The 19,046-nt window shown below is 45.0% G+C and overlaps 1 protein-coding gene across 3 annotated transcripts in view; it reads right to left on the reverse strand.

The window, feature by feature from the left end:
* Positions 1 to 19,046, reverse strand: part of GLT1D1 (glycosyltransferase 1 domain containing 1) — a 110,169-nt gene that overhangs the window by 83,706 nt on the left and 7,417 nt on the right. For all 3 annotated transcript variants that reach the window (XM_047761164.1, XM_047761162.1, XM_047761163.1), the window contains exon 2: positions 5,851 to 5,999. In XM_047761164.1, the coding sequence (XP_047617120.1) occupies positions 5,851 to 5,999 (149 nt within the window). The remainder of the gene's footprint in view (positions 1 to 5,850; positions 6,000 to 19,046) is intronic.

The raw sequence follows: 19,046 nt of genomic DNA on the forward strand, positions 1-19,046 counted from the left end.
ATTCCTGGGTCAATGGGTTAAGGATCTGCTGATTGCTACGAGCTGTGGTGTAGATCACAGATGTGGCTCCAATCCTGTGTTGCTTTGGTGTAGGCTGGCAGCTACAACTCCAATTCAACCCCTAGCCTGGGAAGCTCCGTATGCTGTGGGTGCAGCCCAAATAGACCAGATCTGACTTGAGACTTGAGTTCACACAGGGGTTTCTCAAGCAAGCTGTCTCTACCAAGATTCAATATTTAAGCCATAAGTACTGACTTTTTTTTTTTTTTTTTTTGCTTTTGCTTTTTAGGGCTGCACCTGCATATGGAGATTCCCAGGCTAGGAGTCCAATCAGAGCTGTAGCCACGCCACAGCCACAACAATGCAGGATCCAAGCCGAATCTGTGACCTACACCACAGCTCACAGCAATGCCAAATCCTTAACCAACTGAGAGAGGCCAAGGATCAAACCTGCAACTTCTTCGTTCCTAGTTGGATTTGTTTCCACTGCCCCATGATGGGAACTCCTGATCTTTCTTTTTATTTGCCTTAGAAATGTTTTGTCATGCACATGAGCAGATTCTGTCTTCTCTTTGAGTGAGTCCTCTTTGGCTCTCACTGCTAAGAATTCAGTCTCTGGTACAGCAGAAATGATCACAACATTGGAAATCAAGTACACTTCAATAAAATTGGGGAAAAAACAAAGAATTCAGCCTCTGGATACTAAACCCACAGGTAACACATAAAGGTATAGAAAGGATGTTAGTAAAAACCTCATATGGAAACTTTTAAAACATTTATTTATTTATTTATTTACTTCCTTCCTTATTTATTTGTTGGCTGCGCCCATGGCATTTGGAAGTTCCCTGGCCAGGGATCGAACACTCGCCACAGCAATGACCTGAGCCACAGCAGGGACAATGACAGATCCTTAACCCACTGCACCAACAGGGAACTCCCTAAAAAAACTTTTTAAGTGGAAAAAAATCAAGTGCCTCTGGATGAACACAATATGTGTGTATAAAAGTGAAAAACATGCATTTCTGTCTACGCAGAACATCTGTCAAAAGATATATGAAAAAACCTGGCTGCTCTAGACAAGACAACCTGGAAGACAACAGATCTGGGAAGGGAGAGTAACTTACTTTTCTCTATAACATTTTACACGGTTTGCATTTCTTACTATGGCCAGGTATGAGCTTTTCCAAAAATATGTATAACCAGACAGATATCGAAAAGCATAAAATACCCGTCTGGTATAGAGAATTCACCTTCTGCCATGGGGTTAACCTTTGGGGGATACTGAGCTAGAGTGAATGATTGTAGTACATGCGGTGGACATGAATCTTTGGGGAACCACAGAGGAAGGTCTGTTGTTGGTAGAATAAAGGCCCTGAAAGACATTCATCCTTAATTCCTAGAACATATGAATATGTTACATGGACAAGGGAAATTAAGGTGGGTGGAAACAAGGTAGCAAATCAGCTAACCTCACAAAGGGGGTGGGAGGAGTGGGATGGACTGAGAGTTTGGGGTTGGTAGATGCAAACTTACATTTAGAATGGATAAGCAATGAGGTCTTACTGCAGAGCCCTGGGAACTATCAAAATCTCTTGTGACAGAACATGATGGAAGATAGTATGAAAAAAAGAATGTGTGTGTATATATATATATGTATGTATGACTGGGTCACATTGTTATACAGCAGAAATTGGCACAGGGCATGGCTGGAAAACGAGGCTGCTCCCTCACCCGTCACACACCAAATCACCAAATCACTGCATGTTCATTGGGAACCTGGTGCTAAACCATCAGTAGCAGAGCAGCTCCCTCGCTGCAATCTACTGAAAGTCAGCCCTCAACAGAAAAGTTTGTAAAAAATATTTTTTTAAAAGAAGAAAAAAGAGGGGTTCCTGCTGTGGCAAAACAAGATCGGCGGCATCTCGGGAGCACTGGGACTCAGATTCAGTCCCTAACACAGTGGGTTAAGTGAGTTGCTGCAGTGGCAGCTTAGGTTGAGACTGCAGCTCGGATCTGAGTCCTGGTCCAGGAGTTCCATATGCCAAGGGGCAGCTGAAAAAGAACAAAGATATAGGCATAACATTGCAAATCAACTCTACTCTAAAAAAATAAAATTTTTAAAGAGAATGAGATGAAAGTTACTTTATTAATATTCAAATAGTTATTTTATTACTAAATATTATATGATGATATGCAATATTCAATTACCGAATTGTATTTATCATATACAAATGTTGCATAAGAGAATCAGGATAGATAAAAAATATGACTTTTTGATTCTGAGAAATAAAAAAAAAAATCCTGGAACTGACTCTTGCATTTAGATTTATTCCTGCAGAATTCCAAGAAGAGAATCAACGGTTGTTTGTAAATAAAATCTTTAAACTAAAAAAAGAAGAAAAAGGGGGACAGAGTTCCCTTGTGGTGCAAATGGATTAAGGACTTGGTATTGTCACTGCAGCGGCTTAGGTGGCTGCTATGATGCAGGTTCAATCACTGGCCAGGGGATTTACGCATGCCACAGATGTGGCAAAAAAAAAAAAAAAATTCTTTACATAAAAATAAATAAATAGGTAAGGGGGCACATGACCTGGATTATCAGGTGGGCCCAATGCCACCACAGGGTCATTAAATGTGGAAGAAGGACGCATAGGAGGAAGTCCAAAGTGAAGCAAGGTCAAAAGGACTGGACCGGCCATTGCTGACTCTGAAGATGGAAAGCGGCCCTGGACCAAGAAACGTGAGTGCCTTCAGAAGCTGGAAAAGTCAAGGAAATGGACTTGCCAACATGAACTCCCTATAATGAACACAGCCCTGCACCATCTTAATTTTAGCCCAGGGAGACCTATTTCAGCTTTCTGATGCTCCCAACTGAAGGATAATAAATTGTGTGCTGTTTTAAGCCACTGGGTTTGTGGCAAATGGTTCCATAATTGTGACCTGAGAATTCCAGAAGTCCCCTGCTGTAGCAAGATGTTTATAAGATATATTTGCAAACTGTTAAGGAGTTTGTCATCAGCTACTAACTCTGCAGGGGAAGGGAGCAATTTTTTATGCAATAATAGACAACTAGTACAGGAGATATATTTCTGGGAGAGCAACCAAGAAAATGGTAACTGCGGTTGCCTCTGGGGATGAGAATTAGATTGTTGGGACAAGAGGTGGGAGAAAAATTGACTCTTTGTGCTATGTCATTTGCTTACATTTCACTCTACCCTGGGGGTAGTTTTGGTATCATGTGCATGTATCATTTTTTTTGTCTTTTTAGGGCTGCACCCACTGCATATGAAAGTTCTCAGGCTAGGGGTCAAATTGGAGCTGCAGCTACCGGCCTACACCACAGCCACAGCAACACCAGACTCGAGACATGTCTGCAACCTGCACCACAGCTCATGGCAATGCTGGATCCTTAACCACTGAGCGAAGCCAGGGATTGAACACACATCTTCATGGATACTAGTTGGGTTCTTAACCCATTGAGCCACAATGGGAATTCAGCTGGTATCATCTTAAATTTTAAAAAACAGGAGTTTCTTCTGTGGCACAGTGGGTTAAGAAGCCAACTGCATCGGCTCAGGTCACTGCAGAGGCTCAGGTTCGATTCCCGGCCCCAGCAGAGTTGGGTTAAGGATCCTACATTGCCATGGCTGCAGCATAGGTCACAGTTGCAACTCGGAGTCAATCCCCAGCCTGGGAACCTCCATATGCCATGGGTGTGGCTATAAAAAATAGTAACAATAAAAAATAAATAAGAAGAATTAAAAACTAAAAAACAGAATAGAAACAGAATGTGTCCATATATGAAGAGAGCATCCAGAGGGGGCCCAACTTCCCATGATGCAGAAAGCAGGAGCGAGAGCTGGGAGATTAAACAAGGTATGATCCATGAAGAGAAACAGGAAGTCACCTTTAGCAATGAAACATCTGAAAATTTCAGAAGGGTGACACATGGTGCTGAGTGAAGTTTTATCCTAGTATGACGATTTCTGGAGAAAACTGGGGGCCTCAAGTGACATACTCTCTTCTGAAAAGCTACCACTGCCACGGTGTCATTTAACTCATGTTTGGAAAAAAACACTCAGGCTCAAGGACAGCAGAATTACCTGCCCTGCCTTCACTCTGAGAGGCTGCTGTGCTCAGCAAAGTCAAACTGGCCTTGGGAGGGGGAGGAAGAAATCTCCAAAAATTATAGATAAAGCCAAGAGGATGATTACATGCAAGTCCTTCCAAGGTCCAAGGAAGCAATGTTTAAAGTTCTCCTGTAGGAGTTCCCGTCATGGCGCAGCAGAAACGAATCCAACTAGGAACCATGAGGTTGTGGGTTCGATCCCTGGCCTTGCTCAGTGGGTTAAGGATCCAGCGTTGCTGTGGCTGTGGCATAGGCCAGCAGTTGTAGCTCCGATTGGACCCTTAGCCCAGGAACGTCTATATGCCACAGGTGCAACCATTAAAAAAAAAAAAAGATAGCCCCAAAGTTTACAGGTGATTGCCCCACTGGTCATTCATCAGTACTGCAGACAACCTAGCAACCTAATCTTAATTTTTTTTTTTTTTTTTGGCCACACCCGCAGCATGCAGAAGTTTCTGGACCAGGGATCAAATCCTCACTACAGCAGTGACTTGAGCTACAGCACTGACAACATTTAACCGCTAGGCCACCAAGGAACTTCATAATCCTAATATTCTTTATTAAATCACCTACTCAACTCCCAGTCCTTGAAATACTATTTATTTGATTTATTTATTTATTTTTGCTTTTAAGGGCTTCACCTGTGGCATATGGAAGTTCCCAGGCTAGGGGTTTGAATCGGAGCTGCAGCTGCCGGCCTACACCAGAGCCACAGTAAATTGGAATCCAAGCCGCATCTGCAACCTACACCACAGCTCTCGGCAACACCAGATCCTTAACCCACTGAGCGAGGCCCAGGATCAAACCCACATCCTCATGGATACTAGTCGGACTCATTATTGCTGAGCCACAAGGAGGACTTCCTCAAATGCTCTTTAAACTGACTTTAGCATCTTGGTTCCCTTATTAATAAATCAGTTGAATAAAACATTTCCTATGCGCTCACCTTTTTTTTTTGGCAGCTGCATGTGGAAGTTCCCAGGCCAGGCCAGGGATTGAACCTGTGCCATAGCAGTGACAACACTGGATCCTTAACCCACTGAGCCACCATGGAACTCCTGTGCTCACTTCTGTATTTTGTAAGAGTCTTAATTTTTACCTTTTGAAAATTATACTTTGAGGGGTTCCTGTCATGGCTCAGAGGAAACAAATCTCACTAGCATCCGTGAGGACCCAGGTTCCATCCCTGGCCTCGATCAGTGGGTTAAGGATCCAGCATTGCCATGAGCTGTGGTCGGATCCTGTGTTGCTATGGCTGTGGTGTAGACCAGGAGCTGTAGCTCTGATGCGACCCCTAGCCTGGGAACTTCCATATGCCACATGTGTGGCCCCAAAAAAAAAAAAAAAAAAAAAAAAAAAGAAAGAAAGACAATAATACTTTGAGTTAAGAAGTACACATCAAAAACATTCAGGATAATACCCTTAATGATGTAAAGACAGCTTCAAGATAAATCCATTCTCAGTTGGAGTAGTTGTATCATTTTAGAACATTAGTCAGAAGAACAAACAAAAAGATGATGTTGTTCCTTCCACTTTTGAGATGGATAAATGGGATAAATTGTTTCATCTATGTTTTAAGTTGACATTATAGGTGCTCTGGTTATCATGATTTCTTTTCTTTTCTTTTCTTTTCTTTAATTTTTTAAAAAAGTGCAGCCCTCCCCCGCCCCCTGGTTTTCATGATTTCTGGGGTTGCAGCTTTGAAAAGAGAGAGGGTTTACCTTGCACAAGTCGGCCTCCTCTGTAGAGATGAAGAGCCACGGCCGCCTCAAGGTTCTCAGCCTTGATGAAGTTTGCGATTTCAGATGGACTTCCAAAGTCAAAGGCATCTTTCAGAATACACACGTGGCCTGCAGCTTCTAGATGGTCCCTTTGCCAAAAAATAAATGGAGAAAGAAAAAGGCGGTAAAGACATTAAAAGGGCACAGGTTGCTGCTGTGGTTAAAATGTTAAATCAATCAAAGGATTATTTAAAGCAAAAGTTAATATTAGGAGTTCCCGTGTGGCTCAGTGGGTTAAGGATCCAGCATTGCCATGAGCTGTGCTGTAGGGCACAGACACAGCAGCTTGGATTTGGTGTTGCTGTGGCTATGGTGTAGGCAGACAGCAGCAGCCCCGATTTGACCCCTAGCTTGGGAACTTCCATATGCCACGGGTGCAGCCTTAAGAAGACTATATATGTATACATATATATGTGTATGTGTGCTCAGAAGAGTGCTCAGAAATCACTTAAGGAAAAAACATAACAACCCAATTGAAAAATAGGGATCATTATAAAAGCTCAGTTCATACCAAAGACAAACAGATGACCCCAAACTATAATTGGGCTTTTTAACCGAGCTTTTAAATACAACAAATGATGGTCAACTGTGGTCATCCTTTTAAGGTAGACTATTTGTAAAATCAAAAAGACAGCCTAAGGTTTCATGAAATAAACATTTCTATACCGGGGAAACTGGTACAGCCTCTTCCGTGGGCAAAAGAGCAACAGCTAGCATATTTTAAATGCACAAACTCTGGGACCAAAGAAATCCACTTCTAGGAATTGATTCCAAAGAGACATGTAGATATGAGTGCAAAAAGATGCACCCAAGAATAAGCACTAAGGCTGAGTGTGAAGCAGCAGAAAGACGACCCAGCCTCTGTGTGCCACATAAGGAACCAGTGCTATTACGGCGCATATGAAGCCACCAAGCTCTGATGCCAAGAAAAGAAAGCAGATTGCTGTGAAGTAATTTAGAATGAACTCCAAGACACATTGTTAATGGAAAGAGAATGAAGTGTGTATAGAATATTTCTAGAAGGATACGTAAGAAATAAATAACAATGATTCTTGTTAGGTTTGCTGAGGGAGAAATGCTCAAGGCCAAGTTGGCAAAGCCAGAGAGATTTACTAAGGCATCAGAGGGGCATGGGCTGAGCTCAAGAAGGAGCCAACCTTGACTGTGAGGTTATAAAGGATCTGGTGGGAATCTGTGCTTGGAGTTCCTGGCAGGAACTTGTGGCAGGAACAATGAAGAAGGGGGAGGGGAAGGTCAAGGGAGGGGTAGGGGGTCGAGTCCCAGGACAGAGGGCAGTTAATCCTTGTAGGAGGTTAATCTATGCAGGCAGTTGTTTTCCACAGGCCATTGTTTCCTGCTCCCCAACTTGAGCATCCTCCACATTCCTGGAGAGGGTGTCCACAGCAGGTCTCCAAGGTGAACAGCCACATTTGGAGGTTGGGCCAGGGCAGGGGGCGGGGGATGTCGGGGGGTGGGGTGGAGGTGGGGTGGGGGTCCTGTCTCCATCCTCCTGGGAACCTTTCAATTCTGTCTAAAGATGACCAGGGTCCAGGGTAGAGGAAAGATTATCTTCTCATCATACATCCTTTTGCACGGCTAGATATTTTAACCAGGTGCACAGATTATCTTTTATAATTGTTTCGAGGGAGTTCCCGTTGTGGCGCAGTGGTTAACGAATCCGACTAGGAACCATGAGGTTGCCGGTTCGGTCCTTGCCCTTGCTTAGTAGGTTAAGGATCCGGCGTTGCTGTGAGCTGTGGTGTAGGCTGCAGATGCGGTTCAGATCCTGCGTTGCTGTGGCTCTGGCGTAGGCCTGTGGCTACAGCTCCGATTCAACCCCTAGCCTGGGAACCTCCATATGCCGCGGGAGCGGCCCAAGAAATAGCAAAAAAAGACAAAAAAAAAATAATAATAATAATAATTGTTTCGGGTTTCTGAGTGCATGTGTGTGCATGCACGTGTATGTGTATGAATATACAACCAATCCAATTAGGTCTCTATTGAATAAAACCCTCAAATGGCTCAGGATAGCCAGCCCAAATGCCAATTCCATGAGAATGGGGGCTGGATCTGTCTTGCTTATCGAATAAACTGATGGCTGAATATGTCTCTGGGATCAAGTCCAAAGCCGAGCACAGAGCACCCTTCATAGCCTGCATCCCCCCCAGAGCCAGGAATATCCCACTCCTGCCACCCTGATAGTCCTGCTCCAGTCCTGACCTTCTGCCTATAGGACGCCCAACACATCACACCTTCTGAGCCCCATGACCATGCCGGACCGCCCAGTGCCAGCCTCCTTCACTGAAATCGAATAGCCCTTGCCCCTAACATAGCTATCCTCTCAATATTTCCATTGTGCTCTGAGCCTGTCTCTACCACAATCCCTCTGGGCTGCCCTTATACGAAAAGGGAGTCACCTGGTACTTACAGCTTCTATTACAAAATCAGCACCCAGGAGTTCCCGTCGTGGCTCAGTGGTTAACAAATCCGACTAGGAACCATGAGGTTTGGGGTTCGATCCCTGGCCTTGCTCAGTGGGTCAAGGATCTGCGTTGCCATGAGCTGTGGTGTAGGTCGCAAACTCGGCCCAGATCCCAAGTTGCAGTGGCTGTGGTGTAGACCGGCGGCTACAGCTCCGATTAGATCCCTAGCCTGGGAACCTCCATATGCCGCAGGTGTGGCCCTAAAAAGATTAAAAAGCAAACAAAACACAGCACCCAGGTGACAATCAAGAACACTTAAAGTTACCCTTGAAAAAAATCTCTTAAGTCACCCAGAAGAAGACACGGGCTGGTACTCCAGAATCATACCCCTGCCTCTTCCTTGAATAGAAACCAATTACTCTTATCTATTTCAGGAAGCAGCAGCAAAGAGAAAAACAACAACAGCAAACAGGAACCAGTTAGAGCCAATGAGATCCAAGGTGGCAGAGGATTTGACTTCTAATGGACCAAGAGTTTCATTACACTCTCAGTGTAATACATTAGCTAAATGGCACACCCACTAGCACCACGACCACAACCAGTTGACAGTTGCCATGACAACAATCAGAAAAACCCCTACAAGGACTGAAAAGGAGAGCTGCCTCTGTACCAGTTCTCTACCACACCCCTGTTCTGAGATCACTCATGAATAATCCTCCCACTCTTTCCAACTCCCTCCTTTGTACCTGGACGCTCCTACGCGCTCCTTCGTATTTGAAGTCTCTACCCAAATTGGGCTGAGAAGTTGATTTGCAAACTAAGTTCCCCCTTCTCCATTCTTTGACCACTGAGTAAAGCTTGTGCTGTTTCCAGTCGCAGCAACAGTTTCAAAGCATTGGTCAGCCAATTCAGTAACAAAGGCACTACAGTACAAAGTTCCAATCCAACACAGCCATTTTTCCCCTTAACTCTAGCAATAATAAAGACTGCTATCCTCCACCCGAACACCAGCTGAATTAGCTGGCTTACAATTAGGGACAATATTAATATTCAGAGTAAAAATAGAAGAAGGAAGGATCTGGAATCTTTAAGCAAAATGATCATAAAATGACCAACATGCTTAAATCATAGGAACCACAGGGGAACTCAGGACCTGAGAAAAAAACGTTAGAATCAGATCTTCAAGCCTGCATCCACTCTGGACAATATGATAGAATTAGCACTTACACTGCCAAATGAATGATAAAATTTCTCTCTCTGTTTTCTCCTCTGTGCTGTAAATTAAATGCACACTGCTGCAGCTGTCCCTATTTAAAAGAAAGAAAAACTAAGGTCTTGAGACTTGAGTTGCCTTCAGCTACGGAAGCGTATTGAGTATCTTGATCTTATCATGTCCAATGTTCTTGTCGGGCCAATCCTTGTTCGCCTGCCCCCCCCCCACTCCCCACATCCTTTGGAAACGCTGATGGCAACTCTTAAGCAGAACCAGGAAAAAAGCCACTAGGCATCAGCTCACTTTAGCGTAAACTTATGTAGCACACAAAAAAATTAGAATGTGACCTGCTTCTGAGCATAGATGAACAATTGTTATTTCATCTCCTTCAAACTCTGAGAAATGAGAAGCCAAAAACAAATGTGTTGATGCATGGAAAAAAAACAGGTTGAATTTTACTTAGGGAACCCACACCAGAGAGATTTCTGGCAGATATGGAATCAAGAGGGCAAGGTATATGGAATAGGGGTGGTTACGTTCAGACAATGGCTTCTCCTTGACCCATTAAACATATCTTCAAAGAGCATTTTGACACTAGCTTTACAATCTCATAAATCATCAAAAGCTTTTTTCTTTTTGATTTCTTTTTTTTTAATTTTTAGGGCTGCACCCTTGGCATATGGAAGTTCCCAGGTGAGGGGTTGAACTGGAGCTGCAGCTGCCAGCCTAAGTCACAGCCATAGCAATTCGGGATCTGAGTCTCATTTGAATCCTATGCCACAGCCACAGCAATGTCAGATCCAAGTCCTGTCTGCGACCTACACCACAGCTCATTGAAACACTGGATCCTTAACCCACTGATGGAGGCCAGGAATCAAACCTGCGTCCTCATAGATACTAGTTGGGTTTGTTACCACTGAGCCACCATAGGAACTCTTAGGCTTTAGGGAACTCTTATCACAAGAAAAAAATGTTTTTCTATTTCTTTCATTTTGTTTCTACATGAGATGACAGATGTTCATTAAACTTACTGTGCTAATCATTTCGTGATGTATGTAAGTCAAATTATTATGCCGTATACGTATACCTTAAACTTCTACTGTGCTGTCCATCAATTATTTCTCAATGAAACTGTAAGATAAATAAGTAGATTAAAAAAAAAAAAAGACCCTGGTATTGAAGTGCTGGAGCTCAGAAAGATGAAGGCCTTTGTGTGACCGCCAGCATGAACTCCTGAGCCCCCCTTCGGAAAGGTAAACTAGAGAGAACACGGCTCCACTTGCCTTTATTAAGTGAGATAATAACACATTTTCAGGACCTGAGTTACCTCACATACTATTCCCGTGGGTGCATTTTGTAAACCGGAAAGCATATCTACTTGTTAATGCAATTTTTACAGGATTCGTATACTTAAGAGATAACTGCTATGAAATCACTCTTTTGATTTTTTTATTTTATTATTTATTTATTTATTTTTTTTTTTGGCTGTGCCTTCTGAATACAGAAGTTCCTAGGCCAGGGATCAAACCCATGCCACAGCAGCGACCAGAACCACAGCAGTAACAATGCCAGGTCCTTAACCTGCTGAGCCACCAGGGAACTCTGAAATCTCTCTTTTTATTTTATTTTTGGATTTTTAAAATTTCTTTTTCTTTTCTTTTTTTTTTTTTTTGCAGGTTTTTTGGCCGCCTCTTGGCATATGGAGTTCCCAGGCCAAGAACTGGATCAAAGCCATAGTTACAACTCAAGCCGCTGATAAAGCAACTCAAGATCCTTAACCCACTGTGCCAGGTCAGGGATCTGAACCTGCATCCCAATGCTCCCAAGATGCAGCCAATCCTGTTGTGCCACAGTGGGAACTACTTTATTTATTCCTTATTAAAGTACAGTTGATTTACGATGTCCTGTCAAGTTCTGCTCTAAAGCAATGTGACACAGTCATACATATACACACATTTTTTCTCATGTTATTTTCCACCATAGTCTATCCCAGTGGTTGGATATAGCTGCCTGTGCTGTACAGCAGGACCTCATTGCTTATCCATTCTAAATGGAATAGTTTGCATCTAATAACCCCAAACTCCCAGTCCATCCCATTCCCTCTGTGCCTGCCCCGGCAATCACAAGTGTGTTCTCTAGGTCTGGAAATCACTCTTTGCAAAAGAATGCAAGGAGTTCGAATTGTGGCTCAGCAGGTTAAGAAGCCAACTAGCATCCATGAGGATAGGGGTTTCATCCCTGGCCTCATTCAGTGGGTTAAGGATCTGGCGTTGTTTTGGCTGTGGTGTAGGCCAGCAGCTGCAGCTCCAATTCAACCCCTAGCCTGGGAACTTCCATATGCGGCAGGTGCAGCCCTAAAAAACAAAAAAATTAAAGAATGCAAAAAATACAGTGATGAAACAGGCAAAGTGTCTGCATCAGGAAGCGTCTCAAACCTAAATGTTTGCTGAGCTCAGACTGACAAAAATAAATGCATTCAGGGGGTGGGGAGGGGGTGGGGACCAGAAGACAGAAGGAGCCCTACACCAAACGGGAGGAAGGGTCCCACCTGCAGAACTTAGTCCTGCTTTGTCTAATAAGGCAAACTGGGCTAAATGAGCACCGGAAATGTGACAAGTCTGAACAGAGATGTGCGAAGGGCAAAATACACATACAGCCCACTTATAACTTTTGCATTGAGGACATGTCAAAATGATATTTGGACATACTCTGTTCATGAGAATGTATTATCAAAATTAATTTGATCTGTTTCTTTCTGCTTTGCTTAAAGTAACTACTAGAAGGTGTTTTTTGGTTTATTGGTTTGTTTGTATCTTTAGGGTTGCACCCATGGCATATGGAAGTTCCCTTGCTAGGGCTCGAATCGGAGCTACAACTGCTGACCTATGCCTCAGTCACGCCAGATCTGAGCCATGTCTGCAACCAATACCACAGCTCATGGCAATGCCAGATCCTTAACCCACTGATCAAGGCCAAGGATCAAACCCATATCCTCATAGATAATAGTCAGGTTCTTAACCTGCTGAGATATGATGGGAACTCCAACTACTAGAAGGTTTTAAATAGCACACGCAGACTCCCTTTATATCTGCATTGGACATGTGAGCTCTGGACAGTGGGTACCACGTAGACATGCTTCTCAAAGGGGCCGGTTCTACCAATTCACCAAGAGAAGCCAGGTATCTGAATTTCTATGAAAAAAAAAAAAACTTCCCAGAGTTAAATCATCGTGGCTCAGCAGAACCAAATCTGATCAGTATCCTTGAGGATTAGGGTTCAATCCTTGGCCTCATTCAGTGGGTTAAGGATCCGGAGTTGCCATGAGCTTTGGTGTAGGTCAAAGATGTGGCTGGGATCCAGTGTTGCTGTGGCTGTGGTGCAGGCTGGCAGCTACAGCTCCCATTCGACCCTTAGCCTGGGAACCTCCACATGCCGCGGGTGCAGCCCTAAAAAGACAAAAATAAATAAATAAATAAAGACAAAACAGAAAACAAACTTCCCAGTTTGAACCACCACCCTCGAGTTTATCTCTTGCTCTGTCAATGCCAACAACATTTGTTATTCCCTGGTGCCTTCAGAAGTTCAGGGGTCTGCTTTTCCCCTTTCCTTCGTAAGTAACAAAGCTTCCACTCTGAAATGAGTTGGCTCCACAGCATTCATTCTCACATCCTCCCTTCCTGTAGCCTTGAATGTGCCTTCACTCATTTGAGCAGGTTACTCCCAACCCCCAGATCCAAGCAGTTCTTCCCAAACCACCCCCTACCCCTACCCCAGGCTCATGCATACTCCCACCCTGAGGTATGCAATTCTGGGACCTGGGGCTGCCCAACCTGACCAGAACAGGAATCAGACTCGGGAAACAGGGAGCGAGCACACCTGTCCTTACCGTCTAAGCTGCAAAATCAAGCCTGAAGCCGGCCCCACCTCCATACTTTTTATAGGATAAGCTGCTAAATCCCCTTCACTGTCCAGGCCGATTGGGGTTGGGGTTTCAATTATGTAAGGCTGAAAATCTCTGCCACGATTACAGATCAGCAGCTTAGAGCCTTTCTTGTTCATGTATATAAAATCCGCTTGTCGCATCGACCTCTTCAGAAGCCACCTGAGTCTCTGACCATGGCTGGTTATCTTTCCCCCATACCCCTCCATCACTTCCAGGGCAACAGTCCTCTGACCTCAGAGGGTCCCACAGCCCTTCCGTGTCCCCAGTTTTTATTTGTAGAAAAAGGCTTTAGTCTCCTAGACCTGCCTTGAGTCCCAAAGGGCAGAGACTCAAGCAATTATGAATTAAGGAAGGAAGGAATGCAGAAACAGAGGAAAAGCAATCAAGAAACAGTAGTTCAGCCATAAAACAGAACTCTAGATTCTCCAGAAAGGACAGAGATGACAATCTGATGTGTACCTCCGAGTTGTTCTATAGGAAATAAGACCTCCCACCCAGCTGAGGATGGTGACTATACCCTGAGCCTAAGCCCTGGACCAGACTGAAGGCTAATGATTGAGATTCCTGGAACATCACCGTGTTAACTCACCAGCAACACATCAGGAGAAAGGAAAGTGCCCTGCAGCCCTCACCCTAAATGTTACCTTTAAAAACACTTCCCTAAGAGTTCCCATCATGGCTCAGTAGGTTACAAACATGACTAGTAGCCATGAGGACTCACGTTTGATCCCTGGCCCTACTCAGTGGGTTAAGGATCTGGTGTTGCCATGAGCTGTATTGTAGACATGGATTGGATCTGGTATTGCTGTGGCTGTGGCGTTGGCAGGCAGCTACAGCTCCAATTTAACTCCTAGCCTGGAAACTTCCATATGCCACAGGTGCTGCTCTAAAGAGAAAAAAAAAAAAACCATTAGTGGGGGGGGTGGTTCATGTCTTTTGAGCATGAGCTATCACTCTCCTTGCCTGGCGCCCTGCAATAAATGCTGTACTTTTCCTTCACCACAACCTGGTATCAGTAGCTGGGCTTTGCTGCACGTTGGGTAAGTGGACCCAAGTCTCCACTACTCACTCAGCAACAAAAAGCAGGTGCAAGATCATGTATGTTGGAGTTCCCATTGTGATTCAGCAGGTTAAGAACCTGACTAGTATCCATGAGGATGTGGGTTCCATCCCTGGCCTTGCTCAGTGGATTAAGGATCCAGTGTTGCTGCAAGCTGTGGTGTAGGTTGCAGATGCAGCTTGGATCTGGTGTTGCTGTGGCTGTTGTGTAGACCTGCAGCTGCAGCTCTGATTTGACCCCTAGCCTGGGAACTTCCACATGCAGCAAGTGTGACCCTAAAAAGAAAAAAAAAAAAAAAAAGATAGCTGACATGTTCTCCCCTCTGCTGCATCCCAGGTCCTTCCAAACCGTTTTGAAGTCTATGTCCTCCCTTCCTTCCTGTGTCAGCCACCTCAGTCCCTCTCCCCACAATCCTGTTAGCATTCAATCCAGCACCTTCACCATGACAATGATGGGATTAGGCTTCCACCTGCCAGGCCAGCTGCTCTCATTTGCTGGATCTCAGCACTTTGGCTGCCTCTGCTTCTCAACTCCACCAGCACCTTCCTGCCTCAGGGGCTCCACACATACTGGTCCCTTGGCTGGGAATGCTGTTCCCAAACTCTCTCCCTCTTCACTCAGCTAACCCATAAGTTTTAAGTCCCAGCTTAAAAAGTTTTTTCTGGAGTTCCCGTCGTGGCGCAGTGGTTAACGAATCCGACTAGGAACCATGAGGTTGCGGGTTCGGTCCCTGCCCTTGCTCAGTGGGTTAACGATCCGGCGTTGCCGTGAGCTGTGGTGTAGGTTGCAGATGCGGCTCGGATCCCGCGTTGCTGTGACTCTGGCGTAGGCCGGTGGCTACAGCTCCGATTCGACCCCTGGCCTGGGAACCTCCATATGCCGCGGGAGCAGCCCAAGAAATAGCAACAACAACAACAGCAACAACCAAAAAGACAAAAGACAAAAAAAAAAGTTTTTTCTCCCATGGAAAAGTTCCAAGTGAACTACTACTATTCATAGTAGACAGTAAGTGGAAACAACCCAAATGTCCTTCAAACTGATGGATGGACATGCAAAATATGATGCCCAAACCATGGAATATATTGTCCAACTACAAAAAAATTAAGTACTGACACATTATGCAAAGTCCTCAAAAAGGAGCACATAGTATATGATTCCATTTCTGTGAAATGTTCAGAACGGCATATCCATGGGAACAGAAAGTAGATTAGTGGTTGTCCAGAACTGGGGAAAGGGGGAGGTGGGGGTGAAGCTAATGGGTGTGGGGTGTCTTTTGAGACAGCTGAAAGTGTTCTGAAATGTGACAGTGGTGATGGTTGTATGACTTTATGAATATATTAAAAACCACTGAATTGGATGCTTTCAAAGGGGGAATTTTATGATATGTGAATGATATCTCAATAAAAAAAAATTGAATGAGCAAGAAAAAGCTATTTCTCAGTGGAGCCTCCCAGACCCCAAGAACTTGGTCTATCCCTTGACCTACCCCCCTGTACTTCTTCCTAGTGCTGATCATATTCGTAATTAAGTAATCCATGTAGGGAGTTCCCTGGTGGTCTAGTGGTTAAACCTCGGCACTTCCACTTCTGTGGCCTGGGTCCAATCCCTGCTCTGGGAACTGAGCTCCCACATCAAGTCACTGCACGTTGTGGCCAAAAATTAAAAATAAGTAAATTTCATTTAAAAAGACCTGTGCAGGAGTTCCCATCGTGGCACAGTCGTTAACGAATCCGACTAAGAACCATGAGGTTGCGGGTTCGGTCCCTGCCCTTGCTCAGTGGGTTAAGGGTCTGGCATTGCCATGAGCTGTGGTGTAGGTCGCAGACATGGCTCGGATCCTGTGTTGCTGTGGCTCTGGTGTAGGCCGGCGGCTACAGCTCCAATTTGACCCCTAGCCTGGGAACCTCCATATGCCGCGGGAGCGGCTCAAGAAAAGGTAAAAAGACAAAAAAAAAAAGAAAGAAAGAAAGAAAAGAAAAAGACCTGTGCAATTTTATGTTTGTGCTGGAAGGTTGGAACCTGCTTTTAGATGACAGGGCTTAGCATTGACTGATGTGCTAGAAATCTTGAGGCTGAATGACTGCGGGCCTCTGCAAGGTTCAACTGTCCCTTCCCAGCTCCCCATACAGTGCCCTCCCAGAGCTGTGCCCACTGGAGATACTGGATAATAAATATTTGCTGAATGACAACAGTAACTGACAATTATTCTTTGGAGGAGGGGGAAGGAAATGGCCTCTTCCCACTGACCTAATGTATCTCTGCAGTTTCCTCAGCATCTTCTTTTTTTTTTTTTTGTCTTTTTGTCTTTTTGCTATTTATTGGGCCACTCCCGCGGCATATGGAGGTTCCCAGGCTAGGGGTCTAATCCGAGCTGTAGCTGCTGGCCTACGCCAGAGCCACAGCAACTCGGGATCCGAGCCACGTCTGCAACCTACACCACAGCTCACGGCAAAGCCGGATCCTTAACCCACTGAGCAAGGGCAGGGACCGAACCGCAACCTCATGGTTTCTAGTCGGATTCGTTAACCGCTGAGCCACAACAGGAACTCCTCCTCAGCATCTTCTAAAGAAAAACTAGAGGAGTTCCCTGGTGGCCCAGGGGTTAAGGATCCTGTGTTGTCACTGCTGTGGCTCAGGTTGCTGCTGTAGCTCAGGTTCAATCCCTGGCCTGAGAACTCAGGGACCCAACCCCCCACCAAAAAAGTTTTTTCCTGGTTACTCCAGAACAAGTCATGGGATTAGCTCTGATTTTTAAAAAAAGAGAGAGGGATCCTATTGTGGCTCAGAGGAATCGTATCCGACTAGTATCCACGAGGACACAGGTTCGATCCCTGGCCTTGCTCAGTGGGCTGTGATGTAGGTTGCAAGACGAAGCTGGGATCCTGAGTTGCTGTGGCTGTGGTGTAGGCCAGTGGGTGTAGCTGTGATTCGACCCCAGCCTGGGAACCTCTGTATGCTGTGGGTGTGGCCCTAAAAAGCAAAAAATTAAAATAGCTTTTAAAAAATTTTAAAAATAAAAGAGAGAAAAAAACGAGATGACTTGAAAAGGCTGAGGTTTTCTCCTTCCTAAATGTGTGGTGCTCACAACTGAATTCAGACTTACACCAGCAGACAGTTGCTGGGCACTAGAGTCAGAGTTACAGTGGGTGCAATGATGTTTGCCTTTCTTCATTTTTTTCCCTTCCAGTGAGCTTCCACCAGGCCTCCTTATCTAAAGTGCTTCCCATTCAAATAAAAACTCTTGCACATGGTGTTCTGGATGGAGGGAGAAGAGAACATGCAATCACACCTCACATCCATTGGACAAAGTCCCCACTCTCAAAACGGGGACATCTGCATCCACTCCGGTGCCAGGATGCTCGTGCCAGGATGGTGCTGACCCTCAGATCTCCCTACTCGGGGCCCAGGAAACCTACATCCTTACTTCTTCTTTCCCATCCCTCTTCCTGCCTTTCCCTGAATCCTTAGCAGAGCTGCACTTAAGACTCAACCTAGCAAGTGTCTGATCATCCACAGCTGGGGTCAGAAAACCTTCCCTGGAAATGGCCAGAGAGTAAACACCTTTGGGTTTGCAGGTGGATGATTTCTGGCCAACTGCTCAGCTCTGCTATTTATTTTAGCCTAACAGGAGGTGCCCTTTGAAACTCTGATCTCGCAGTTACTTCATCACCAAAGCTCCAGGGTGAAATTTGCTTTTTAATCCAGCACTTGCGATTTTTTTTTTTTTTTTTGCTTTTTAGGGCTGAAGCTGTGGCATATGGAGGTTCTCAGGCTAGGGGTCGAATCAGAGCTGTAGCTGCTGGCCAATGCCACAGCCACAGCAATGTGGGATCCAAGCAGCATCCGACCTACACCACAGCTCATGGTAACACCAGATCCTTTAACCTACTGAGTGAGGCCAAGGGTCAAGCCTGCATCCTCATGGATACTAGTCAGGTTCATTACTGCTGAGCCATGACGGGAACTCCTACTTGTGCAATTTAAACGTCGACCTTTGGGACTTCCTGTCGTGGCGCAGTGGTTAACGAATCCGACTAGAAACCATGAGGTTGCGGTCCCTGCCCCTGCTCAATGGGTTAACGAACCGGCGTTGCCGTGAGCTGTGGTGTAGGTTGCAGATGCGGCTCGGATCCCGAGTTGCTGTGGCTCTGGCGTAGGCCGGTGACTACAGCTTCGATTCGACCCCTAGCCTGGGAACCTCCATATGCCACGGGAGCAGCCCAAGAAATAGAAAAAAGACAAAAAAAAAAAAAAGAATATGTAAATGTCGACCTTTGGAGTTGCCTGGTAACCTAGCCGTTCAGGATTCAGTGTTATCACTGCTATGGCTCAAGTTTGATCCTTGGCCCAGGGACTCCTGCCTGCCTCAGGCACAGCTAAAAAGGAAATAAATTAAATAAATAAAGTTCTACCTTTAATTGTGAGAACCAAGTTGAAGCCATTCGCCCCATTCAGAGGATCCTCAGGATTACTGGGTCTTTCAGGGGTTAGAGGTGT

Source organism: Phacochoerus africanus, chromosome 15 (assembly GCF_016906955.1).
Source record: "Phacochoerus africanus isolate WHEZ1 chromosome 15, ROS_Pafr_v1, whole genome shotgun sequence".
In the NCBI taxonomy this organism is placed as follows: Eukaryota; Metazoa; Chordata; class Mammalia; order Artiodactyla; family Suidae; genus Phacochoerus; species Phacochoerus africanus.